Consider the following 26,437-nt stretch of genomic DNA (forward strand, 5'->3'; position numbering starts at 1 on the left):
TCCTTCCCTTCCCTCCCCTCCTCCTTCACTTCTTCATTCTCTTTCTCCCCTTCTATCTCTCTTCTGTCTTCCTCCTTTTCTCCCTTCCTTTCTCATCCATCCACCTTCCCTCACTTTCCTCTTCTTCCTCCTCTTCCTTCCCGTTTTCCTCCTCCCTTTTCTTCCTCCTCCCCTTCCTCTTTCCTTGTTCTTCCCTGTTCCCCCTCCCTTCCCTCCTTCCTGCCTCCTCCCTGTCTCCTCCCTTCCTCTCTTCCTTTCTTCTCCCTTCTCTTCCTTTTCTAGTCCCTCCTCTCTCCTTCCCCCTCCTCTTCCGGCCTTCCTCTCTCCCACCCCTCCCTCCTTTCCCTTCTCCCTCCACCCAGGTCCCTGCCAGGCAAGCACTCTACCACCGAGTTACATCCCAGCTAGTGTTTGTTGCAGGGGCCTGGCAGGGCACTGGAATACCCGCTCCTCGCTCTCTTCTGGTACAGGCTATCAGGGTTAGGAGCAGAGGGCACTGTGGGAAACTCCTTGACTGGACCTGTTGTTACCTGTTAGCTGTATGGCTAGCATTGCTCCTGTGCCTGTATCTAGGAAGAGGACACACACATAGGGTTTGAGCTGTTGCCCTTGTGGATCTGTACTTAACCTTCTGAGTGACCTGGAAGCGTGGCTCATAGGAAAGACCAGCTCTTTGTAAGCTGCCAGGACCCCTATTCAGCACTCCTGGCAACCTTCAGTGATTTCTCTTTGTTCTAGTACACTCTTTCTGGGGCTGAACAGAGCCTGCCTCCCTGTGTGTACTTCCTCCACTCTTGACCCAGCGCTTTACGCTTTACGAAGCTTCTCCTCTCTGGGATGTCCTGTGCTGTCTGCTGGGGCGGCTCTCTTCTCCCTGGCAGCGCTGCAGCCCTTCCTTGCCCTTCTGCTCGCTCTTGCTTTCACCTAAATCACTGTCCCGCTCACCTTCAGCCCATCCAGTTGATTACCAGGGCTGGATGCCACAGCCCCACCAGCGGTCTGGGGACCTTCCCCACTAGCCAGTGTGGAAGCTGTCTGCGATAAGCTGTCTTTATGGGAGTATTGGCCGAGCTTCCGTGAACATCGGAAAAGCCCTTCTTCTAGATGTTTCTCTGCTCTTGCCAGAGGAAAGCCACATCCCATTTGGTCTATTTGGGCGGTTCCCAGCTTACAGCTGTGATGTTCCTCACGGTGATGTAAGGTTTGCTCCAGATGTCAATAAGATATTGTTGGTTTTCCAGAAAAACTTAATTGGAATTTTTTAATGTATTTTTTAGGGGTGGGCTATGTTTCCATTTGCCTCTGAAAACAATGAGAGGGAAAACAGAATATGATTTTATTGCCAGAAATGATGGGGGAAATCTGAAATTAATTTACAAAGTCATTAGTGTTTTCCATTTGTGAACCCCCCAAAAAAATGAATGTCAGTATGGTTCCTTGTAATTAACTACAAATTAGAAAAGGGCTGGGAGGACCTTTGAGGGAATGCACACGCCAAACTCTTAACAGAAGCAGATGGGAGGGGGCACAGGAGCGGCATTGGTTCCCCCTAGCCTGTGGCTTTCGGGGTACGTACGAGACAGACTAGGCACTCTCTAGAAGACAGCACTCTGCTAACAAGGCTCCGAAAACCAGCAGGGACCTCACAGTGCTCTGTGAGGCCTCCTCATTTTCTTCTTTTTATGTTGTGTGTATGTGCGTGTTTGTATGAGGCCGTACACGTGTGTGTATTAACACGAGGTCAGAGGACAGCTTCACTGTGAATCACTGGGTACCAGCTAGGGTTTTTTTTCTCTCTTTTTTAAAGATTTACTTATTTTAAAAAAGATTTACTTATTTTAAAAAAGATTTACTTACTTATTTTGTGTACGTGAATGCTTTTCCTACATGTACATTTATGTTCTGTGTGAGCGCCTGTGCCTTTGGAGCCCAGGAGAGGGCATCTGAGCTTTAGCATTGGTCTTCCAGACAGTTGTGGGTCACCGTGTGGGTGCTGGGAACTAAACGTGGGTTATCTGCAGATCAGCAGGTGCTCTTAACCACCGAGTCATCTCTCTAGCCCCCGCCCTTGTATTTTGAGTCAATTCTCAGTTAGGATGGCAGGCCAGGGAGTCCTAAGGATCCAGCTGTCTCCTTCTATTGCTGGGACCACAGGCGGACACACACTGCACCTGCTTTTGTCTTTTTTAAAGCAGGCTCTGGAGATCAAACTCAGGTCTCGTTGTTGCATAGCAAGCACTTCAAAGTCTAACCTGTTCCCCACTCCCGGCCCAATATTCTGATCTTCTGGATGCGGCAACAGAAAGATTCAGGGATGGTGCACAGCGTGGTTTGAGTCACACAGCCAGAAAGGTCGGTGCTGGGGCTGGAGCCCAGGGATTCTGAGACCGTGGTCTCCAGCTGTCACCGCTCAACTGTCCACAAGCTGCCCCACTGTGCGTTGGCCTGTATGTGACTGGTATGGTTAGCCCTAGGTTTTATGTGTAAAATGGTGCCCCTCTTGTGAGTGCGGGTGACGGAATGACTCGTCACATTGCCGCCTTCCACATCTGCTGCCCACTGAGGTCCCAGCTTCTTTAAGCAGACTGGTTATCCCCCAGGCTGCCTCTCCCTTCCTGAGGTATAGCCTCCTGTTGCTGCTCTGAAGGAAACTGGCCTTGGGTTCATTAGCTGAGACTCTGTCTCTGTTTGGGCTTTAGTGGTCCCTGCTGTCCCCTGGTCTCTGATATCCTAAGCCTTTGTTGTCATAGAGTCATTTACTAGAAGGCAACAGCAAAGGCCTTGGCAGCCCTGTCCCCTGAATGGCTGTGCCCTGTCACCCTGGAGTGTGAGTGTGAGGTGACCGGTGTTGAGAGTTTACAAGTCTTTATTACTTCCTGGTAAATGCCTTCAAAACTTTAGCGTGGCCTTGGTTCCCAGCCATGCTAAGGTTTTGAAGGTTTTTCTTTCCTTGATGAACTTGACTGTAGCTCAGTCCCTGTAGTACTAAGTATCGTGTGGGGAGTGGGCAGTGGAGGTCTCCACGTGTATACTTGCTTTCAAAGACCGTGAGCCAGGTATTAGGAAGAGCTGGGTTTATAGGCTCCTGTTGAGAACCACTGACCCTAGACAGGATAGCTCATGACTTTGATCCCCACTCTTAAGAAGCAGAGGTAGGCAGATCCCTGAGATTGAGGTCAGCCTGGTCTGCCCAACAAGTTCTAGGCCAGCCAGGGCTACACAGTGAGGCGTTATCTCAAAAGAAAAAAACAAAAAAAAAACAACGGAAAACCATCCCACAGTGGTAATGACTTTAAGTTGATGCTGTGCTCTCCCTGCGGAGAGCCGACTGTGCTGTGCACCGCATATGTGCCACGTGGGCAGTAGGCAGTAAGACCTTCTCTGTGGACAAGGACCCGAGCTGGGGTGTGTGTGGTGGGGTGTGTAGGGTGGGGAGGGATGCTGGCTGGTTGCCCGCCCTTCAGAGACTGCCTGTGTCCTGTAGGGTAGGGACATGTCATCTTTGGGCTGTGCTAGGAACATGGAGATGGGATTGGGCAGCCTATGCCCTGCCCTCCTCCCGAGGAACAAATGGTGGACTCTAGAGGAAGAGAGGGTTTTGCGTGGAGGGTGAGATTTTCTTTAACGGGAATCCTGTTGTCCTTGGTAACATCTCGTGTGCCCATCTCTGTGTGACTTGGCTCCTTTTGTCCCTATCAGGCGGTAGCTCTCAGTGACTGCTGTTTTATTTTTATGTTGAGGTTTTTTTTCCCCCTTGTGGAATTTATTTTTTCTCTGGTCAATTTTTCAGTTTTTGATGTTGCCAAGAAATCTGCTACTTCAGTCTGTTTTTTATTTTCAACAAATGTTTAAGAAGTGTAATTTTAGCCATTACCAGTCTTGTTTGAGGTTGTTAATTTCTCTCATCTGATTTTTCCCCCCCGGGTAATATGGTCAGAATGTTCAAGAGGCCAGGATGGAACCAGATTATCATGTCCGTGCTTGTGCACGCGCACGCGTGTGTGTGTGTGTGTGTGTGTGTGTGTGTGTGTGTGTGTGTGTGTGTATTACTGAGGATTGAACCTAGGAGCTCACCCATACTAGGCAAGCACCCTACCACTGAGCTAATCCCTACCCGTCTTTTCACTTTTAAAGACAGTTTTGCCTAGGCTTGTCTTGAAGGTGCTCTCTAGCTCAAGTGACACTTGATTTAGTGATCCTCCTGCTTCAGCCTTCAGACCTTCATGGCCTGAACCATCTGGCCCATTTGTCTTGCTTCTTCTTGGAGTGTAGAGAACTTGCCAGATTGTGTGCCCAGAGCTTCCCTGACACAGCAGAGGAAATACAGAGGTTGTTAGGGTCCAGTGTGGTTCTAGAGAGTGCTATGCTGCCTTTTCATGGCAATCCCTCCCTTTAGATGTACAAACACCCAGGGGCTGAATTCCAGAAGGGCAGCTCCAGGCTCTCACAGGAAGAACTGTGGCGGATGGGGAGTCAGAAACCCCTCACAGGTACACAACATCTTTTGGGGTTTGTTTACCCATCTGTCCTCAGAGTTGCTGGTCAGAGGGCTATTAAAAATTTTCCAAGCTTTATCTTTCTGTGGGTGGGGTGCAGACTCTTGGAAGCCAGGAAACCTTATTCCTGGAGGAAACCTCATACGTGGGCAGTGGAAGCCTTATTCCTGACTTGATACATACTGCTGGCCCCTGGGACCCTGCTCCCTCGCAGGACATTAGAGCTAAGCCTTCTGGTAATGCAGATTAGTTAACAACATGGCAGGGAGGGTCCTCAGGGGAATCCTCCCTGCTGCTGAGGGCTTCCCTGGGGTGGCTGTGCCCAGGGGAACTGAAGGAGCTGTCCTGCTCAGCAGCTGCAGCCCCACTCCTCAGGGCCGGGCGTTCTGTTCGCCTATTGTTTTTCCCCTTTCTTTCACCCTCGCATGACCCGGGACTGTTTTCAGCGCACATGCACATGCATCATATTTTCAGATGGATACGTGCACACACAGGTCATGTCTCATGCATCAGTGCTGGGATCTGCATACAGAACAGCAGCCAGAGACAACCCAGCTGAAATTTTAAACTCCCCTCCTTCAAAGGGTGAGAAGTACCGCGTGAGGGTCTCAGTCCAAGGCTGTTAGTTGACTTCATCTGGGAAGGTGTGAAATATTAGTTGTTGTTGGTTTTGCATTTTTTTCTCTGTGTGTGTTGCACATGGATGCTAAAATGCACTGGTGGAGGTCAGAGAATATTTAGTGGGGAGTCTCTTTTCTCCTTCAGTTGTGTGGGTCCCAGGAACTGAACCCAGGTCCCCAGGCTTGGTGGCTATCATCTATCAGGCCTCAGTATTAGCTTTTCAGTGTTTTGTCTTGACATTTTTGTGGAATTTGGTAGTGTTGAAATAACTACAGCCCTCCCATCCCACCTCAAAAAGATCCCCTGCATGTTACAGAATAATCTTTAGAAGCCCTGGGTTGAAAAAACAGTTAGCATAGAGCATGACTTGTGTGAGGTCTCTGCTGCCCAGTAAAGCAGGCTTGGGGTACCCAAGGAGACCTGAACACTCATTCTGACTGAGATGCTCTCATCTTGGAAAAGAAGAAGGTTAGGGGTTTAAGGTCACTTGAACCTTAAAGATGCTAAGAACTGGATGTCTTTCTATAGCATCTGGGGAAGAAATAAGCAGCAGATGCACTGTGCACTCCAGTGTCGTCAGCCGTTCCGATAAAGCGTCAGGACAGCAAAGGTGGTTTACCTGCCCTGCTTTACCCCTGTTGGCTTTTACCAAGACTTTCACCGAGGGCAGCAGAGTGTTTCCTTACTGTGCTACCTCTTGAAATCATCTCTCCCTAGTCCTTAAGCCTTCAGGGATTCAGTGTTAACAACAGGAGTCCTTATTGCCCCAGGCCAGAATAGAGGGCCCTGGAGCTAGGTGGCAGCTAGAATTTACATTCCATAGGAGAGGCCCTTCCTGTTATTTGTGTCCTTCCATGAACCTTCTCAGGCATTCCCTCTGAAGCTGAGTTCACCTGCAGCTGAGGCCTTGGACAGGATAACAAATCCAAAGTGTTGGGACCATTTGTTTTTTTCCCTTAACCCTGACTCACCAGGCGTGAGGTAGGCGTGGGTAGAAACTGCTCCCTAAGTGACAACTGTTTGATAGAAGAGGGCGGGAGCGAGGGAGGCAGTGGGGACAGATTTGGTGACGTGTGTCACCATGTCCCTCGTGTGGTGTGTGGATGTGCACAGCTTTGTTTCCTGCTCCTTTTTCTTGCCCTTTTCTTTCCTCTGCTTTCTCTCTGTCTCCCCTTTTACCTTCACTCATCTCAAATGTATGGGCCTGCTCGTGTCTCCAATACAGCCACAGGCTCAGCATGGCTGTCTAGAGCTAGGGTATTTGGAGAGAACCCTGCCAGGCGACATCAGGAGACTGGCAGGCTGTGCAACCCCAGAGAGCAGCACAGTTGCGGAGGACTCTGACCACATATTCCTTGGCATGAGCCACCTGGTCTAATCCTGGCAGAGCTCAGGCCCTGGAACTTACTATCCAGAGGGGCCTTTGGGAGTTCTCATTTCCATGACAGAAGACCCCACAAAGGCATCTTAAGGAAGGAAGGGTTGATTTTGGCTCAAGGTTTAAGGGCATACAGTCCGTCATGCTGGGGAAGGCATGGCGGCAGAAACATGAGGCAGTTGGTCATCTTCCCTCTGTAGTTGTGAATCAAAGTGATGGATGCTGGTGCCCAGCTCACTTTCTCCTTTTTATTCAGTCCAAGACGCAAGCCCATAGGGTAGTGCTGCCTACATTCAAGATGGGCTTTCCAGTCTCAGCCCTCTCTCTATGGATATACCCTCATAGGCATGATCAAAGATGTGTCTTATATATAATTCTAAACATACTTCTGTTGACAAGTTTAACTGTCGCAAATACACCCCTTGTCAACTTCATACCTAAATATATCACTTTTAAATCATAACCTTCTACCTTGGCCCCTAAAGTCTAATGTTCCTCCTAGAATGCAAAGTGTGTTTTGCTTATTTCTGAAAGTCTCCCAAATTTTAACAGTTCTAACATTCACAAGTTCAAAGTCCAAACTCTTTTAACTGTGAGCCCCTATAAAATAATAAAAAGTTATATATTTGCAATACACAGTGGCCCAGAGTGAATATTCCCATCCTTCAAGGGAGGAATGGGGGCAGGGCAAGGAATTTTGTAGTTCCATGTTCAGCATGTGGGGCTCATGGTGGAATCATCTGGGCTCTGCCTCTGGACTTGGGCAACCACACTCCTGTAGTTCTTTCACCAAAGCAAACACAGACTTTTTTAGGCTGCCTTTCTCTGTGAAGACTGCAGCTTTCCTCAGCTACATCCCACAGTCTAGGCATCTTTAGTGTCCTGGGGTCTCCACTGAAACTTAGGCCTTCCCGTCACACCTCTCAAGGAATCTGACCCTGCCAAGTATTGCCTGGTTTCAGTGGCTTTCTGAAACTCCAGTGCATGCATTTATGACACCATAGTGAGATGACACTAAGTTCTGCTCCCAGCTCAAGATGGAGCCAGCCCTGCTTGGATAGCAGTGACCTTTGTGAAGAATCTTGTAGGATGCAGAGTTCAGCAACATTCTCAGCCCATGGTCTCTCCTCTCAAATACATTTGCATTGTCATAAGCAGAAACTGTGATGGTTGGGGACTGGTCCTGGGGGTGGCTTTCCCATTTTCCCATTACTGAGGGCTCTCTAATAAACAGTGCCAGCCTTTTTAAGAGTTCCGCCTCTCTCGCTGTGTCCACCTTGCACGCAGTGTTAAGTTTGCTTCTGTTCCTTTCCTCACCAAACTCTTTCACACTGTTTTGGTTTTTTTTCACTCACCCTAAGTGTGAGAAAGGGCTGCGGACAGTAGCCACAGCACAGCCTGGATGTTATACTATCTTGAAATTTCCTCCAGCAGACAACTTAGCCGGTTATTTTTGAATTCAGCTTCCTTTGAGTGAGTGGGCCATGGATGAAACACAGCAGGTTTCTTCAAACCCATATGAATAGTCTCTAGTCTGGTTCTCTAGGTCCTTGCTCCCTTTTGAAGCCCAGGAGCTTTTTTTTTTTTTACATTTTTATTGGCCTTCTGCTCTCTTGCGCTCCCATCAGAATGGCCCCTTATGCTGCTCTGTTCAAAGTGTTTTAGGGCTTCTCTAGCGTTCTTCCTACTTTTGCACATTCGCCTCACAGGCCACACGGTCAGGTTTGTCACAGTGACAGCCCCACTCTTTGGTACCCCCCCCCTCGTGACAAGAGCAAGTTAAGGAAGGGTTTATCTGAGGATGGCAGGAATTGTGGGGGCGGAAGTATGAGAGCATGAGGTGGCTGGCCGTTCTGCATCAAATCAGGAAGATGGGGGAGAGAGGGGAGGCTTATTGCATTCACTTTCTTTTCGTTCACCTGGGGACCCCAGCCCCTCAGAGGTTACCACCCACTTTCAGGGCGGGGCCCACTCTTGGGTTAAAGTTCTCTAGGAATGTACTTTACAGTTATTCCAGAGTGGCCTACTGAGCAGTTCTGAAAGTCCAGTGAAGCTGCCAGTCAAGATGAACAGTGACAGAAGAGAAGAGGGTAGTACTGATGGTTCCACAGGGCAGGAAGAGCGACTCCTACGGCTGTGAACCAGCTGGTGTGTACAGCTGCCTTACCAGTTCTTTGGGTTCCATTTTGTTCATATGGAGTGGGGACTCCCTGTTTGGAACCCAGCAAGCGCTACAAACCACGGTGCTTACAGGATGAGCAGAGGGTGGGAAGTGGGGGCCCTCTGTCAGAAGTGGGTATGTGACTTGAGGTTCATCGTAAGTCCAGTGGGGAGCACTGGCAACTGGGTATCAGCCAGTGGGTGCAGCATCTCACCAGATCTCCATTTTCTGAGACCAAAGCCTAGGTTTACATATGAAATCTTCCAGCTTTTAAAAGTTGGCAAATAATTTAAAATTAAAAAAAAAAACACTCACAGGCCAAACAAAACATCTGTGGGCTGCTGCCTATTTTTGACCTCCGGCCCAGACCAATTAATGGATAGCTGTCTTTTCTGTGTGTCCTTTTCCGGCAGTGGGACGCGTCCGGAAGTCTCCAGGATTGACCACTAGCGGGGCGGTGAGGTGAGGGAGAGAAAGGCCATTCTGGCTTGGCTTCGGCCTGTCAGCCATTTGTACAATAAATATTTATTGGATGGGTTGTATTCAAAGCCCTTCTGTTCCTCCGGCTTCCTGCCTGGTGCTTTAGGGGGAGTCCTGTCTTGTTCGTGCTGGCAGGCTCAGATTCTGTGTTTCTCTCTGGGTATAGCTAGGATGGAGGCAGCAGGAAGAGACTCAGGAGGTCAGGAGAGGGGATAACCTGGACCCACCAGGTCTCCAGCCCTCAAAGGCCCTTGGGAGCCCAGGCAAGGAAGCAGAAACCCCAGGGTAGGCATTGTCTTCTGATCAGGAAAGGGCTGGAATGAAGCAGAGGGAACCTGCCAGGTACATCTTCCCTGCAAGTCATGGAGGTTATGTCAGGAGCAGAGGAAGAGAAGTGAACAACATTCAGCACTGCATGGGGTGGGCTATACTTTGTGTGGTTGTGGTTTTTATTTTTTAATTACTTTTATATTCATTTTTTTCATATAATGTTTTGAATAAATTCTTTCTTCTCCCCCAACTCCTCCCAGATCCCCACCTCTCTTAAAAATAAGAGCCCCTCTCTTAAAAATAAATGCAAACTTCCCTAAAACACAAAAACTGAAGATCAAAACAAACTAAATGCATGGCATGCCTGTGCACACATACACACATATACTCACAGAACAACCATGGAGTTCTTTTTATATTGGCCAACTACTCCTGGACATGAACAACCACATACACACATACACTCACAGAACAACCATGGAGTCCTTTTTATATTGGCCATGGGGCCTGCTCTGGAGTGTAGTTAGTACACCCAGTGACACTCTACTGGAAAAAATGGATTTTTCCTTTCCCAGTAGGTATCAATCGTAAATAGCCTCTTGGTTAGGAGTAGGACTTTGTGTCCACTCTCCCTTCCCAGGGCTGGGATTTTGTTTGGTTTGAACCTGGGCAGGTCTTGTGTGTGCTGCCACAGTCTCTGAGTTCGTATGTGCAATCAGTTCTTTTGTGTGTGGAAGACACTGTTTCCTTGGCGTCATCCATCACCTCTGGCTCTTAAAAGTCTTTCTACCTCCTCTTCTGCATAGATCCCTGAGCCTTGAAGGGATGGGTTTGATGAAGATGTCCCCAAGTCTCTCACTCTTGCACTTTGTCTATCTGCCCACCTGTGCCCTGTGTCTTCTGGTTGCTAGGTTGCTAATCCATCGGCTTTCTTTCCTTACCCAGAACGCTCTACACTCAGAAGAGGTACCTTAGGTTTCTGAGCCTGCCTTTCTTCTTCTCATCTTCCACTTCTTTCTTTCCTGTGTGTGTGTACACACGTATGTGCACGTGTGCCTGTGCCTCTTGTATGTGTGCACATCTTTGTGTAGAAGCCAGAGGTCAGCCTCCAGTGCCATTTTGTAGGTGCCCTCGTTTTGTTTGAGACAGGCCCCCCCCCCCCTTTAGCTTGGAACTTGCTGAGCAGGTCAGGCTGGATGTCTGGGGAGTCTCAGACATTTGCCTGCCTCTGTCTCCCTGGTGCTTCTATGCCAAGTGTGACTCATTATTGGGCCTTTTTGTTTGGTTGCTTGGTTTTGCTGTTTTAAACAGGGCTCTGGGGATTGAACTTGGGTCCTCGTGCTTGGATGGCAAGCACTTCCTCTACCGAACCCTCTCCCCAAGGCCTCGGGTTTTATTTTTGCCAGATTTCCAGCAGCTACTGGGAGTTATTTGAACTCTTTAGCTGCTGACCCTGGCTTTTGATGTACAGGAGAGCACTGTCTAGTTGGCTTAGAGTGAGAGGCCAGGCTTGAGGTGTCAGTGGCCAGAGTGACTGCAGAAGCTCGTGGCTTCTTACGACGTTTAAAATCTGCCGCACCAAGTAACTCTTGTTCCATGTGGTTTCGAAAGCACAGCCTTCAAACAACCGAAGATCTTGTGCAGCAGGGTTTGTGGCGTCCATGGAAGAAGCTCTGTGGGTCGGTAGGGGACATCTCATGTTGAGGGACAGCACAGCATCCGACCCCTGATCATCCCTCAGAGAAATCCTCAGACCCCCAGCACTATTCTTGGATATGCCTTTCCCTCCAGATCACTAGAGGGTCAATTCTGGCTCTTTGTGGAGTTGGCCATGCAGTGAGCAAAGGGTGGGGGCACTTGTGGCTTAATCCGTTGATTGTTCTGTGCCTTTTAAAATGTGGCTTCTCATTGGCCCCCAACAGAATTTTGGGGAGTCTTTCTTTTAGATGCCTAGATTGAGGTGTGATTGACATGCAGTCAACGGCACACATTTAAAACGCACAGTGTGGTGATTTTCATGTTCGTGTACACACCTGAAGCCATCGCAACAATCAAGACACTGAACTGCTCGCGGTAGCCTTCCGCCTTTGGTGCCACCGCCCTTCCGTTGCCGTACTGCCTGCCAGGTAGCCCGTGCCCTGTCACTGCGTCTAGCTTGCGTCTCCTGAAACTTTGTAGGGGCTGAGTCATGTGACACATTCTCTTTTTGTCCGGTTTCTTCCACCTGGCGTACTTTTAGATCTGGCCATGTTTTGTGTGTTGAGTAGTGAATTCTGTTCTATGGCTGGGTGACGTTTCATCACAGGGATACAAAGGGATGAGCCGGGGCTGGAGAGCAGGATCACTGGTTGAGAACCCTTGCAGCTCTTTAACAGGACAAGAGTTTGATTCCCAGCACACACAGGACAAGCTACAACCTCCCGTACCTCCAGCTTCAGGGAATCTGATGCCCATTCGTGGTCTCCGTGGACACTGCGCTCGTGTATGAACAAAGTCATATGCATAATTAAAAATAAAATAAAATCTCTTAAAAAATGGATGTTGACACTTGGGGACTTTAAATTTTTTTATTTTATTTGAGTTTGGGGGTGTTTTGCTTCCATTTTAAAAGAGTTTACTATAGGAGTGTTTTTTTTTTAATTTTCTGAAACTGTGTTTTGAAAAAAACCCAAATATTTGTTTAGCATTTATTTATCCCCATGTTTTCACTTGGTCAAATCACTGAGGAAATGTGTTCATTGCCTGCTGTGTCTGGTAAGTGCCAGGCTGGGTGGCTCTTTCTGAGCCAGAGGAAGTCATGTCCCCGTTGTTGGCCGATTGGTTCATGAAACCCCGTCATTGTGACACCTGGCCGTCTGTGTGGCATAGCCCGAGAGCTCACCTGTGATCTCTGTCGTTCTCAGTCTGCTGAGATCTCGCTCCTGACCCCTCGCCTGGCCTTGTCTTGCCACCCTGTAGGACATAGACATGGTTTCCATGCGCTGGCTTCACGCAGGACAGGCCTATGCTCTGCCGCTGATCTCCATTTCCCCAGCCCCCCATCCGTGCCTTTACTTTTTTAAACTTTGAGACGGGGTCTCACTGAGTTGTCTGGGCTGGCTCTAGACTTCCAATCACCGTGCCTCAGCCTCCCAAGAGGCTGTCTGGTATTACAAGCCTGTACCAACAGGCCTGGTAAAAGGTGAGAATTTCAAGAAAGTGTGGCAGAACTTGGCAAGCCGGTGAAGGACATGGTGTCCCTTTCAGTCTGATCTCATAGCTGCTTGCACCATTAAAAAAAGAAAAAGAAGACTAAATTGACCCCAGATGCCAGTGTTTCTAGAATAGTCTCACGTCCCCTGATCTTGTTCGAGGAATAACTGACATTCAAGAGCGACTGCTTATCCTCACCGTTGGATGGTATTTTCTAGAAGGCAAGGGAAAAGTAACCTGTGGCATTTTATGCCGGCATACACTGCTCAGGCAAGGAAGGGCCTGCGCGAGAGGTCTCTCAAATGGCCCCTCTTACCCACGGGGAAACTTCCTGAGAGAGATGGGAAACCTTGCTTAAGGTGTCCGCCAAGTAGCAAGGAGAGAAACGCGATTTGGAACCCAGGTCCACAGCCCTGTGTTCCCACCATGTCTGCCTGCAGACCAACAGTGGAGGCTTCCTGTCTGCTGTCCTTCGCCATGTGGTCTCTGGATGACGCTGAGTCTCTCTCAACTTCATGATCTTCTTTCGGAAAACGCGGTCCTCGTCCTGCCGAATTAATGTATTTAAGCTACTTTATTTATAAAATTCCTGGCGTGGTGCTCGCTCTGTGAAGCAGCTGCTCCGATTATCTCTTTAAGGAGGTGAGGTAGGGAAAGCTAGTTTCAAAAGAGCTGGAAACAAAACAGGATTATTTGTTGTCCTTGATCTCAAGCAAAGGAAGTTGGGAAGACACAGGCACTGAGTGCTTTGCACATAGTAGGTACTTTAATGGAGACAGACCCAATAATCAAGCTCTCCTCGTAAAGGGTGGTGAGGGCAGCCAGCTGGTCACAGGTAGTGAGGTTGGAGGGCTCTTCACGACGCAGGCCGAGAGGGGTCAGTCCAGTCCAAGGAGAGCTGGTATTTGCTGCTCTTCCCATGAAGTCTGTGTTTTTTGTGTGCAGAGGGCACTTCCTTAAAGAAGCAGGTGCTTCCATGCCAGGGCCTGTTCTCTCTTCAGGAAAAGCCAGTAGCTGCCTCCTTAAGGGGTATGGGGACAGCGGGGTTAGAATTCGTTGACAAGCTCCCCCACATCACCTCCCATTCAGCCCAGGTAACAGAACACTGGGTAGTGTGGGATACACTGGGGTGCTTCAAGGGACCATTCCTGACCCATAAAGCTGCCACCCCACTTGTCTCAGGAGGAGTTTGGAGGAAGTCCTTGGGTAGGAAGAAAGAGGGTGCCCCTCACCTGTAGTAATATTGGAGCTGTGGCGGGGCTGCGTCCCCAACCCCCAGCCGCCTGCCCGGCTAGCTTATGCCCCAAAATAATTACACAGACACTGTATTCTTTTAATCACTGCTTGGCCCTTAGCTCTAGCCCTTACTGGCTAATTCTGATATCCCAATCAACCCATCTCTAACAATCTGTGAGCACCGGTCTTACCGGGAAGATTCTAGTTCAGAGCTTCATCGCATGTGTCTGCCCAGGAGCCTGGAGCATGGCGTCTCTCTCTGAAGGCGTCTGCTCTGGAGAGGAGAGCTGTCGAGTCTGACCTCACTTCCTCTTCCTCCCGGCATTCTGTTCTGTTTACTCCTCCCACCTATCTCCTAACCAATGAGAGCCAAGCAGCTTCTTTTATTTTAACCAATGACCTTCCTCCATCACTCACCCCTTTCTTCCCAGCCTGTGTGGTTCTCTCAGCTGGTGTTTAACACTCCCATCCACTGTTACCCATCCTTGAGGGCCAGAGGGTCTGAGAGGCTGTTCTCAAGCAGCTGGCGTTCCTGAGAGACAGACTGCAGTGACAAAGGGCTTATAGCAGGGTCCATGGGGATGAGTGGTTGCAAGGGGCCTCTGCGTTTTTGTGGCCTTAGCCATTGTGGTGGTGCTTCAATGTATTCAATTCTGGGACATTTGATGGTTTCAGGTCATAGCTCTCTGGAGTAAAGGAAAACATTAGACCTCCCTCTGAACTATCTTCGGTAGACATCCACTCATGGGCTCCTTTCCTTATGGTGATGCCGAGATGTGTCCCCCCCCCCCCCCCCCCCCCCGCTCCAAAGTCCCGTGGTTCCCAAGCTCTGAAACATCTCACAGGTCCCCTTCTGCTCAGTTTCAGACACAGAGTAGATTCCACCAAAGCCATCCATGGCTATGAGCTCGTCTGACCCACCCCATCAATTGAAGAGCCCAGACTTGAGGCTAGCCCTAGGTAACCCTGTTCACCCTTCTGGTATGAGGTAGCCTCAGCTCCAGGAAGCGGTTAGTATTAGTTTGGCCTCTTACACGCAGGCTGATGGACAGGTTTCGTTGCTGTTGCTGCACTTTGGATTTCTTTGGGTTTTGCTTTTGTCCTGTAGGAGTGGTGGAAGTCACGAAGCTTCCCTGTCAATATGCTGTTCGTGTCTAGTGGAGAGAAAGGCCTTTCTGTAGGTGTCCTCACTCTTTGCCCCAGTTTGCTCCACTTTAGGGCTGATTCCTCTCTGTCTCAGGCACTGAGGGGCAGACTCGGGGAGCTACAGTCTACAATGCTACAAAATAGTTTCTCTCCCTGGTACTTGGAATGCCATAATGTTCTAGAAAGTAGAGTCCCTGGAGATCAGTTGAACATGTTGCTTTTTGAACTAGATGACCCACGCTTCGAGACTAGTGCTTCAGTGGGTGGCACAGCCCGAAGGAAAACACTGAGCCCTCCTCCTAGGGAGGGCCTGCGCCTTGCTCCTGCCCTAGGATGCTGGCCCAGAGCTCTGCGCTCTAGGCTGTTGAGTCTGATGCTTACGAAGGTCCAGTAGATGATGCCGGGTAGGTTGATGATTGCACGGCCCTCTGTAACCATCCTGGCAGGAATGGAGGTATCTAAAGAAATACTTCTGCCCCTTCCCTTGGCGATCAGGCTATTGATACAGCAGACCTTGAGGAACTGACATTTCCCAGAGGTCTCAGGCTGGTAGAAGGAAGAGGCTGAAGCCTGGTGCCAGCCAGAGAAAGAAGAGTTGTCATGCTGTTGTGACAGCTTGCCCGACCACCTTGTTGGAGAGCCCGAAGCTGATGGTAGATCAGTCACAGGTGGGGCCAAACCCTGAGCGGGGCTGCCTAGCTGTGTACCTGTCTTGCTGCTGCTTAAGTCTCTGAAGATGGACTGGGGAAGGGAGGTCACTGGAAGACATCTTAATTTGTTCCTCTTCCCAATGTGGTCACATGGAAGCAATCTTTCTCTGTGCTCGCTACTCATGTGATTGGCTGTCGTGACTGGGTACCTGAGTCTGGCTTTTCAGGACTGCCAGGGTCCAGGCATTGACCGCATTGCTAGTTTGTCCAATGTCTATCTGCACCTTAGCCACAGGTGACTTTGTCTGCCAGGTCAGCTTCCCCAGTCAAGAGAACTGCGGCCTCCGGTCCTTCTCGGCTGCCCTCCATGTCACTCCTCCACAGTTTCAGACTAGCTGTTGCTGAAAGATCACTTCTGGTGGCAGCCTGTGTTGTGTGTCTGTGGTTTCTTTGGACTCGATTGGCTATAGGATGGCCTAAGATCTGTGTGTATCTTCTACATGTTCTGAGACATGGAGTGCAGCCTGCTGCTCATACACAGAGTTTAAGTACTATGTCTGTGACATACTTCTGATGTAACCATTAGTACCCCTCTTCCAGGTACAGGGGAAGGTCACCTGGGTCTCCTTGCCAGCCAGGAGTTCCTGACCTAGATAGACAGGAAGTTGGATCACACGAGGCCACGAGGGCTAAGATAAATAGTGGAGGTAGTAGGGATTTTAAGATGCAGGAGAAGAGGCTGGCGGGAGGCCACTGGGCAGGAAGAACCACAGATAGGATGCTGTGGAGGCCTCAGTGTGGGACGGGCAGCTTTGGAAGGAATGGAGTGTTCTGGAGCCAAGGGAGGGAGCCTTGCCTTAAAGTCATTCTGCCTTTGTAGTGGCTGCTTTGGGAGCTCAGGCTTTGCCCAGGAAACTGTTTGAGCAGGAGGCCAGCTTGGATGGGGTGGCGTGGTCATTTCTCTTTCTACAGGTTGTCCATCTGGCTGTTTGAAGGCCTCTGTTCAGAACTCCTATCTTCCTGCCTGGAAGGGGTGTGGGGTGTGTGTGTGTGTGTGTGTGTGTGTGTGTGTGTGTGTGTGTGTGTGTGTGTGTGTGTGTGTGAGAGAGAGAGAGAGAGAGAGAGAGAGAGAGAGAGAGAGAGAGAGAGAGACTGAGTCGGCCAGGTTGCCAAGGGCTGGAACATCCTGGGTACTCTGTGAGTTATCTCTAAAAGACCAATGAGCATTCTCAGTCCCAGTTCTGGATCAAGTGCAGGCAGCAGAGTTTTCCAACACAGTGAAAATGCGGATGGTTCCCGGGGCCTGGCAGCATTCCTTTGGCTTGCAGTGAGCAGAATTAGCTTGGTTCTTAGCAGCATCCTCCGTAGCTAGAAAGGTCTGCAGTCCCCGCAGCACGGAAGAGCTGCATGCTTGTTGCCATAGGGCTCGGAGGGAAAGCCGGCTTATAAAAAGCAGAACCCTGAGCAGGTCTCATGAATCAGCCTCTCCACCTCCTTCTCTGTCCTCTTTCTCCCCCCTCCTCTTCTCCAAACTTTACCCTGCATCTTGTGGAGAAGAGAGGGGACAAGGACAATTTTCTCAGAGTCAAAGGAGGTCATCTGCAATTCAAATACACTATTTAGCAGTCATCGAAAGTGGGTTCTGCAGTGTAGTGCTGAGGTTAGCGGGCTCTGCTTTCCTCTTGTTCTTGGTGACTTTGGATGTCACCTCACACCATATATGGTTTTCACTTAAAAACAGGAATAAGGCCCCCATCCCAACACACCTAGGACCCTTGAATTTCATGAGAACTGCTGGGACAAGGTCCGCCCTGAGGTTTCCATTGCATCTGTTTCCCTCCACCTGTGCCCACCTGTAGGCTCGCCCTTAGTCCTGGGCTCTCCAGGGGAGTGGGGAAGCAGATGCCTCTGCTGCTGCTCATGTCTAGATTTTCCTGTGAGGCCAGGGTGCTGCTGATTGCTGTGCAGGACACAGGAAGTGACGACACCCCTCCTTCTCCATCCCACGGCCACCATGTCCGAAGTGCTCACACATGGGAAGCTGGGCTTGTTTCATTCACAGCCAGGACCAAAGATCCCATTGACCACCCTCTTCCTGAAAGGCCGTACCCTGAGCCTACCCCCAGGCTAGCCCAAGGGCTAGAGGATCGGTCTGTGTGTGGGGTCCACTTCTGAGAGAGCTAGGCTGGGTCCCAGGATTGCTGGGGCGGTCTTTTGCATAGAAGGAAAATTCTGATATGAGTACTCCAAGGGCCACTTATGGAGAGGTCCCACACTGATTGTCCATAGTCCCAAGACCAATGCAAGGAGCTGTTTAAGGCACCAGTATCTCACCCTCCACCCCAACCCCTGTTATCTGATGAGAGCATCTAAGCAAAACTTGAAGTCACTTAGCTTTGCTCTTTGGACCAGAAAGCGGGGTGGGGGGGGGGGGAGGAGACAATAAACCCACAGATAATACAAAATTCAAGAAAAACATGTAAATTAGTGAAGCTCTGAGGCATGCTGGGAATTACATTGTGCAGACAAATGGGTGTTCCAGCTGGCACAGGCATGACCTGGGAGTTGGTAGATAGGTGTGCCTTTCACTGGCAAATCCAAAATGGCAAAGAGCCTTTTCCTTTTTATACCAAAGCCTAGCAGGTGTTGGGGAAACTGTGAGAAGTAAACCAAAATGAGGTGGGTGGGGGTGGAGGTTTGGCTGTGAGGTGAACGCTCTACTCTTGTCAAGTTCAAAACCTTCACAGGAACCTTTAGAGTCAGTCCGTGCTTCTTGTAGATAACCCGGAAGGCCCAGAGGAAAGTCTTTCTCCACACACTAAAGATAAGTCCCCGTGGAATAGCTAAGGCTTGCTTGGATCATGCAGTTGGAATAGGGTTTGGGGGTGAGTCCCACAGGCTGTATGTGAACTTGGGGGGAGGGGGGTAGAGCATAGGAAAGTCTGTCAGCCTCTCAGAAGAGGAAGGAATTGGTGTTGCGAGCTGACTGAGAAGACCAGTCAGTGGCAGAGTCAATGTATTAGTCAGCTAGTGCTGTGTGAGAATCCATGCCAATCCCCCAGCAGGCCATGGGGCAGCAGCCACCTGGTGCTTCATGGTGCTCGCAGAGGTACGGGGGAGTAGGAGGAAGTGCACAGTGCCTCTGCTGATGTCTGGGAGAGGTCAAGGGACAAGACAGTATTTATACCCGTGACAGGCTTTGCAGAGCCACAGGGCAGGGTACTTGGGTCAGATGTCACAGTCGCCAGTGACCAGCATTGTCCAGCATCGCCTCTTGGTGATGCGTATACATGAGGCAGGATCCTGAGAAGGCTCAGAACAGCGATCTCCCTCACTGTCACTGTTAGTGCTCCACAGGATAACGAAAAAGAGAATGCTTGCCTGTGAGAGGCCAGAGTTCAGTAATGAGAGCGCGGGAGAGAGGAAGGGAGGCGAGCACTTCCTTCAGATCGTCTCACCTCAGGGCACAGGTTTCTGAGACGCGGCTGGAGTTTAGTAATGGTTTGAGGTGAGTTTTTCTGAGGGTGATGGAGCAACCCTTGTTTCACTTCTGTTTTCAGCACTGGTCTAGGCTTGAGTCTGCCTCTGCCTTCCACAAACTATGTGGCTTTAGGCGAGGCCCTGGAGGTCTGAGCTCGGCAGTAGCAGGGATTCACGACGGGTTGCCGTGTTGGCTTCTCACATGGTGGGTCTGGCACCTGTCCATGCTGAATAGGTACCGACATGTTTCTGGAATTTGCGTGTTCTGCCCCTGACCTGGGACCCCTTGCCATTCCCCACATGGCTACTGGACCATAGATAGGAGTAGTATTGGCTTAAGGTGGACCCCAGCCCAGCCCTCTCACCGAGGCAGCGCTCTGGCCGACACCCTCCTCACCATTGGCTCCAGCCTCTGGCAAGTCCACATCCTTGGCTGTGGCTCCCACCACCATTTTGGGACACTTTACGGGTCTCATTTGGAGCCAATGGGAGGAAGCTTCATTTCCTGCCACAGGAAATTGTTTGGCTGGGGAAGAATATGTTTAAAGATTAAAACCTTCTGTCCAGGGAGCTGGAGGGAGATGCTAAGAGGTTTGGGGGTCAACCATGAGGAAGACACTGGGTGTGGAAAGAGAACTCAGTCACAGTTGGGGAGCAGGTCTGCCTTCTCATCAATCGGTGGGCCGCTGGGAGGAAGGAAGGCCTGCTTTAGAGAGAGAAACTAGCCATGAAGACAGCCTTTCCTGTTACTGAGCATGCTCGTGGCAATATGAGCTCAGAATGGGGACTTAATTACTGGATTTACTTAATGGGCCCCAAGCCATGCCTGGGGAGGGCGTGTTCTGGACACATCAGCTGTGTTAAACCCAGCAGCGGGAACGCCCAGTTCACTCATACTATTTGGTAAGCATTTTGAGTGGGAAAGAGAAAGGGAGGGACAAAGGGAGGGAGAAAGAACGGCTTAGACTTTGAATCAAGAGGAGCTGCCACAATGGTCTGTGAAGAATGAATGAGATGCCTTTGTCATCTTGGGATATATGGATATATATAATGATTTTATGGCTTCGAAGCAGGGATGTGGACCAGATGACTTCTTGAAAGTCTGGTTAGGTGGTCATGTGCTCAAGAGCCTTGCAGTTAGGAGAGCTGGCCTCTGGCTGCAGTCCTGGTACAGACTGCGTGGCTCTAGGGTCCCACCTTTGCTTTGGACTGGTCTAAGAGGTTGGATTTAATGAGCCAGGAGCATTGGAGACTTACTTTATGAACCATACAGCATGGTGCTGGTGGAGACCACCTAAGATGAACCAGGAACAGGCACCAGGGAGACAGGAAGCCCCATGGTGGCTGCTCCTGTTACGCTCCTGGATCACCCAAGCCAGGAAGGACTGACTTCTGAGCAGCTAGGCTCCTTCCTTAGCCTAGCATCATGCACGGGAGTGAGGCAGTGTGGAGCCTTGGTGCTAATGCAGAAACCTGCTGATGTCTGATGTGTTCTCACGGCGCCGGGGCTGCATGGAGTGTCACCCAGGCCTCTCAAGAGGCTGTCAATGGTACTTCTAGTTCAGACAAAATACGAAGGCTGAGGTTTGCTCAAATTTATAGAGTTGTTGGACACAGAAATGGCAAATCCAGGCTTAGGCAAGTCCAAAGTCTTCTTTGACCCCCTCCCCTTGGAATTGTGGTATAATTTACAAATCAACTGTGCATACCCAAAGTGTGCTGTTTGGTAAATTTCAGCACGTGTCTGTCCATAATACCACCACAGTCAAGATAATAAATAGAGCCTGTATCCCGCCAAGGTCTCCCTTGCTAACTCCATCCCTCCCATCTCTGCATGCATGCCTCACCTTCCCAGGCATAGCTTGCTGGGCATGGTGGTGATGCATGGCTGTAGTTCAAGCACTTAGGAGGTTGAGGCAAGAGGATCATACAAGTTTGAATTGGCCCAGGGACTATACCGTATCTGCCATCACCAAAGCTAGAGTGACAGCTGTGTCAAAATAAAAAACCAAGCAATAACAATTTTACATACACAGAACGACCCAATTCCTTTCACTCATGACCTTGATCCATCCATGCATTGCTCCAGAGGCCAATATTGTCAGTCATCCTCTTTGTGGACGTAGCAAAGTACTTAGGTGTCCGTACATTTGTGGGCGTACTGCTTTGTTTCTCTTGGGGGAATGCTTAGAAGAAGAATAGGTAGATCCTATGGTAGGTGTTGTGGCTTGAGTATGAAATATACTCTATAGGCTCACATGTCTGAATGCTTGGTCTCAAGCTTTGACAGCACTGGAAGGATATGGAACCTTTAGGAGGGAGAGTCCCACTGGAGGAAGTAAGTCCCTAGAGGTAGGTTTTGAGGCCCTATAGCCTAGCCCCACTTCCTGTTCACTCTGCTTCCTGAGTACAGATACAATATGACCACCTGACCTCGGGCTCCCGTTGCTTTGTCTTCTCTTCTGCAGTGAAGGGGCTGTAGGTCTCCGGAAGCCAAAAGAAGCTATTTGTTCCTTAGGATGCTTTTGTCAAGGTACTTTATTACAGCCACTAATTAGCTAAGACAAAAGCTGGCACCAGGAGTGGGGTGCAGACCATCGCGGTGGGAAGTCAATGAAGCAGGCGCTTGAGGCAGCTGGTCATAGTGCAGACACGGTCAGGAAGAAAACAGAGATAAAGATTGTTCCCCGCTCACATTTTCCTTCTCAATAGTCCAGGATCCCATCCCAGAGAATGGTGCTACCCTTAGCAGGCTGGTCTCCCGTCTCAGTTAACCCAGTCAGGATAATACCCCTGTGACAGGCATACATAGAGACCCATCTCCCAAGGGGACTCTATATTTGTCAAACTGACCGTTAGACAGACCATCACAATTTATGTCAGATTATTTAATCACAGCAACTGAAAAAGAAACTAGTATAGTAGGTTTCTACGTTGGACTTTGAAGGAAACTCCCCAATGGTCAAAGCCACTGTATCACTGTTTCCCGTTAGTGATGTATACGAGTTCCGGTTGCTCCACACCGTTGCCACCAAGAGGCACACACAGTCCTTTTAATTTAGCTGTTCCCATAGTTGTGTGGTGGCATCTCATCATATGTAGTTTTATTTTACGTGTGTGGGATTTTGCCTGCACGCATGTCTATGTACGATGGTGTGCTCCATGGCCCAAGGAAAAGGCATACCACCCTCGGGAACTAGAATTATGGGTGGTTGTGAACCTCTGCATGAGTGCTGGGAATCAAACCCAGGACCTCCGCAAGAATGGCAAGTGTTCTCAGCTGCTGAGCCAGCTGGAGAGTCCCTTGGTAGTTTTAATCCACTGTACAGATTTATAGTTTTAGTCCCCTGCCCCCGGTACTTTTCTAATTAGTAATGAAATAGAACATCTTGTCATCTCAGACTCACATCTGTCTAGATGATTCACCTGTTAATTCCAGATCCGGTTGTTTTGGCATTTTTTACCCTAGAAACTGAAGCTCTGTGAGATTTAGTCTTTGCCAATGTCACCTGTTATTTTTGTTTAAGTCTGCAGATCAGGAGCCTCTACCCTGATTTCCTAGTTATCGATATATGAACTTGGATTTTTAATGGATTGTGCTTTTGGTGTAGTAACCGAGAAGTTATTGTTCAAGTCACAGAGATCTTACAAAGTTTGTCTTGACTTTTTTGTTGTTCGATTTTTTTGTTTGTTTGTTTTTCAAGACAGTTTCTCTGTGTAACAGCTCTAGCTGTCCTGGAACTCACTCTGTAGACCAGGTCTTGAACTCACAGAGGTCACCTGCCTCTGCCTCCTGAGTGCTGGTATTAAAGGCGTATGTCACCACCATCTGGCTGTCTTGACTTGATGTTTTGTAGTTTTGAGTTTTGTACTTTGACCTTCCATTCCTACAGAGGTGTAAGGTGTAGGTTGAAGTTCACTTTTCTTGGTGTGGCTCTCCAGTAGGTCCAGCACCACCTACTGAAAGGTCCACCTCTCCCAGCTAGTGTGTCTTTGGCCCTTCTTTGAAAGTCAGCCTTCATGTATATGTGACTGTGTATGGCCTTTCTTGGGTCCCATGGGTATGCTGGTCAGTTTTGAGTGCATTGCCACATTGCTTTGATGAGGGTAGCATTCTTGCTTTTTGGAACTATATTTTCTATGCATGTATTTGTATGGGTTTGTGTGTGCAGGTATGCTGATGTGTGCAGTACCTATGCACATGTTTGTGTATGGCTGTGGAGGTCAGGCTGCTGTCCACTTTGTTTTTTTTTTATTTTTTTTTTTTTGAGACAGGGTCACATTGGCCTGGGTCTCATCAGGAAGGTGAGGCAGGGTGGTCACCAGACTCTTGCGATCTGGCCGTTTCTGCCTCCTCAGTGTGCTACCATAGCCAGCTGTTTTTCCTTGAGCTCCGAGGACTGAACGCCGGTTCTCGCGCCTGTGACACAGCTGGCTGGCCATCTCCCTAGCTCTCTTTGTTACTTTTAAAGCAAGAGGATACCCCTCCCACCATCCAGGTGGGCCTGTCGGGCCCATTCTTCCTCACTGCTGGCATGGTCCTTCTCCTGCCACTTCTCTCCTGTCCTCGTCTTTCCCACCAGAGAGGTGACCTCACCATCTAGCCAGTCCTGTGCTAGGGCCTTTGTCATACCCTGAAGAGTCAGTGTGGCCTCTTCCCTTATCTTTGGGGGAATTCAGTAGCTTTGAAAGAGAGGAGAGCTGAAGGATTTTATGTCTTCACTTTCCCCTCACCCTTTCTCTTTGTCAACCCCACAGCTCAGCCGCTTTGCCTAGGGCTGGCTTAGAGAATGACCACAGTCACCAGTGACTGAGAGGAATGCTCACCATGGGCTGGAGCTTTGTAAAGCAGTTACTAGTAGAGATCAGGCAAGAGGGAGACTGTCCCCATCATAACAGATGCAGCAGTTGAGAGTCCTGGTGCCCAGGGTTGCAGAGTCAGGAGCGTGAGCCACATCTCCAGGTCTTCTGGCAGCACATCCGGCTGACTTCCTTCTGTGCCTCAAGGACTAGTCTCAGGCTGTCCTCTCTTGTTCGGCTCAGTAATTACTGTTTTCAGCTGCAGGGGCTATTTGGTCTGGGCCTCAGGGGGGTGGGGAGGTAATTACATCCTTCTACAGGCCCTTAGTCAGCAGCTCTCGGCCAGTCCCTGTGACCAAGCCCAGCACTGACCTTTGTCCCTCCCCATTTCAGGCCAGTGCCTTGGAGATTGGTTGGACCCTGTTTGGTTCTGGTTGGCACATCTACCCAGCCCCCTCTCTTATAAAGCATCATAAAATCTGTTGGATCAGTTTGCAGTGGCCCTCTACTGGCTTGACTCAGCTACTAGAAGCATCATGCCCCTAACCTGGAGCTCCTAGGACGACAAGCCTTCTTATGGAAGAGGCAGTCCTACCTCCATTACTCTAGCCCCCCCCCCCCGCCGCCCCGCAACCTGTGGGCCACACGCAGTCAGACTTATCACAGTATTTGCCTTTTTCATCCATGTGCATGAACACAGCCCATGTAAACATCTCAGAGGCCATTTGCTGCTTCTGGGGAACAGTCAGACTCGTTCTGCCTGCCACCCAACCTCCTCTATGCAGCCTCTACCCCGTCCAGTGGTCGTCTCTACAAGGGCAAGATTGGTGGCAGGTATACTTGCTTGGAGAATTCTGGGGTCTGCTGGATGCAAGGCCTTTCTTTTGTCCTGGGAAGCCTCGGCTTTCTTTGGTGGGCCTCCTTGCTGCTTTTGGGAGCTGGGCACATGTCCAGTAAGAACAGTTAGCTGTGATGCTTTGATTTCCTGGTCCCCTGTGTGTGGGGGAGGAAAGAACTTGAGAGTGTCTGCCAGCAAACTTGAACTCCCCAGGAGCTGTTGGGGGCCGGAGATGGGAGACAGCAATCCAAGCCTCTACCACTGACACCTCCTGTCCCTTCTCTGCCATGGCAGGTCACTGGATGGCCGGCTGCAGGTGTCCCATCGGAAGGGGCTCCCCCACGTCATCTACTGCCGCCTGTGGCGATGGCCTGACCTGCACAGCCACCATGAGTTACGGGCCATGGAGCTGTGTGAGTTCGCCTTCAACATGAAGAAGGATGAAGTGTGCGTAAATCCTTACCACTATCAGAGAGTAGAGACACCAGGTATGTGTGTGTGTGTGGCCTTGCCCTCCCCGTCCTACCAACTCTGGAGGGTCTAAGGGGCCCTCAGGGACTGGGACTTCAGCGTCCTGGCACTGACCCACCTCTGTTGTGTTTTCCTTGGGGACAGTTCTACCTCCAGTGTTGGTACCACGCCACACCGAGATCCCGGCCGAGTTCCCCCCGCTGGATGACTACAGCCATTCCATCCCTGAGAACACTAACTTCCCCGCTGGCATTGAGCCCCAAAGCAATATTCCAGGTAGGCATTGGCGGCTGCACAGGCAGCCAGGAGGCAGGGATGGCGCCATTTCCCCATTCTCTCCACGTCATCGTGCGTACAGCAGGCTCGTGGGCCCTGATTATGAACCATATCCCAACCGGGAATGATCGGTGGCCCAAACTCCCCTAACGATGTTTTTCTTGGCATGGGAGACCCTGTGACCCTTGTGCAGGGCTCCGGTGCCATCATTTATTTTGAAAGCGGAAATAGCAACACTGTGTCTCTGCTCTCCCTCCCAGCCCACAAGGCTGGCATACAGGCAGGGTCCCTGAGGGGTACAGGCTGCAGAGTGTGGAATGAGGCAGCAGAGGGCCCTGTAAGTACCCTGAGCTTTGGACTGGGCAGAGTGGGAGTTGAGGCAGTAAATAGAATGTGCCTCATTGTCATGGTGCCAGCATTTCTGGAAGCCCCTCATCTACATGCAGATCATGTGTGAATCACTGCCGGGCACTCTGGGCATCCAGGAAAGCTGTGCTTGGCCATGCTAGGGCCAGTCAGGGCCACTTTTTGCTTTTGGGGCAATGATCCAGCTGTGTTCCTTTTAGAGTGTTCTAATTTGGATGTGGCTTTCGCTCTCTGGGTTGGCTTACTGGGCTGAGGTTAGCTGTGGCCCGTGTCTTGGGTCAGAACGCATGCACGCAGAGGCCAGCTGTCTGGCTTCTCAGATCCTTGCAGGTAGTGCTAGTCTCGGGGGGGGGGGTGGTTAAGCTGTCCACTCCCTATCAGATGGCAGACCTTGGAGGGCTAAGGCAGGGTGGGAAGGTGAGGTCGAGTTCCGAGAAATGGATCATTGAGGGCGCCACCACTGAACGGCAGCCTCACTGGGGAGTTAAGCCACATCCCCTAGAGACAACAGTGGCAGGAACAGCCAGCTTGCACAGGGACAGCCTCAAGGCCACAGCTCCCAGGGGACAGAGATGG

At 50.1% G+C, this 26,437-nt stretch overlaps 1 protein-coding gene across 6 annotated transcripts in view; it reads left to right on the plus strand.

Moving 5' to 3' along the window:
- The window catches only part of Smad3 (SMAD family member 3), a 109,226-nt gene that overhangs the window by 61,830 nt on the left and 20,959 nt on the right, over positions 1–26,437 (plus strand). For 3 of the 6 annotated variants that reach the window (XR_012910001.1, XM_075965548.1, XM_075965554.1), the window contains exons 2-3: positions 25,043–25,236; positions 25,364–25,495. Coding sequence is in view for 4 of the 6 variants with exons in the window: in XM_075965548.1 (XP_075821663.1) it covers positions 25,043–25,236; positions 25,364–25,495 (326 nt within the window). In the remaining 2 variants the exon portion in view is untranslated. Of the gene's footprint in view, positions 1–23,590; positions 23,610–25,042; positions 25,237–25,363; positions 25,496–26,112; positions 26,192–26,310; position 26,437 lie in introns of those variants that run through there. The other 3 variants (XM_075965549.1, XM_075965551.1, XM_075965552.1) reach the window with 3 other exon arrangements.

The sequence above is a fragment of the Microtus pennsylvanicus genome, chromosome 3 (assembly GCF_037038515.1).
Source record: "Microtus pennsylvanicus isolate mMicPen1 chromosome 3, mMicPen1.hap1, whole genome shotgun sequence".
In the NCBI taxonomy this organism is placed as follows: Eukaryota; Metazoa; Chordata; class Mammalia; order Rodentia; family Cricetidae; genus Microtus; species Microtus pennsylvanicus.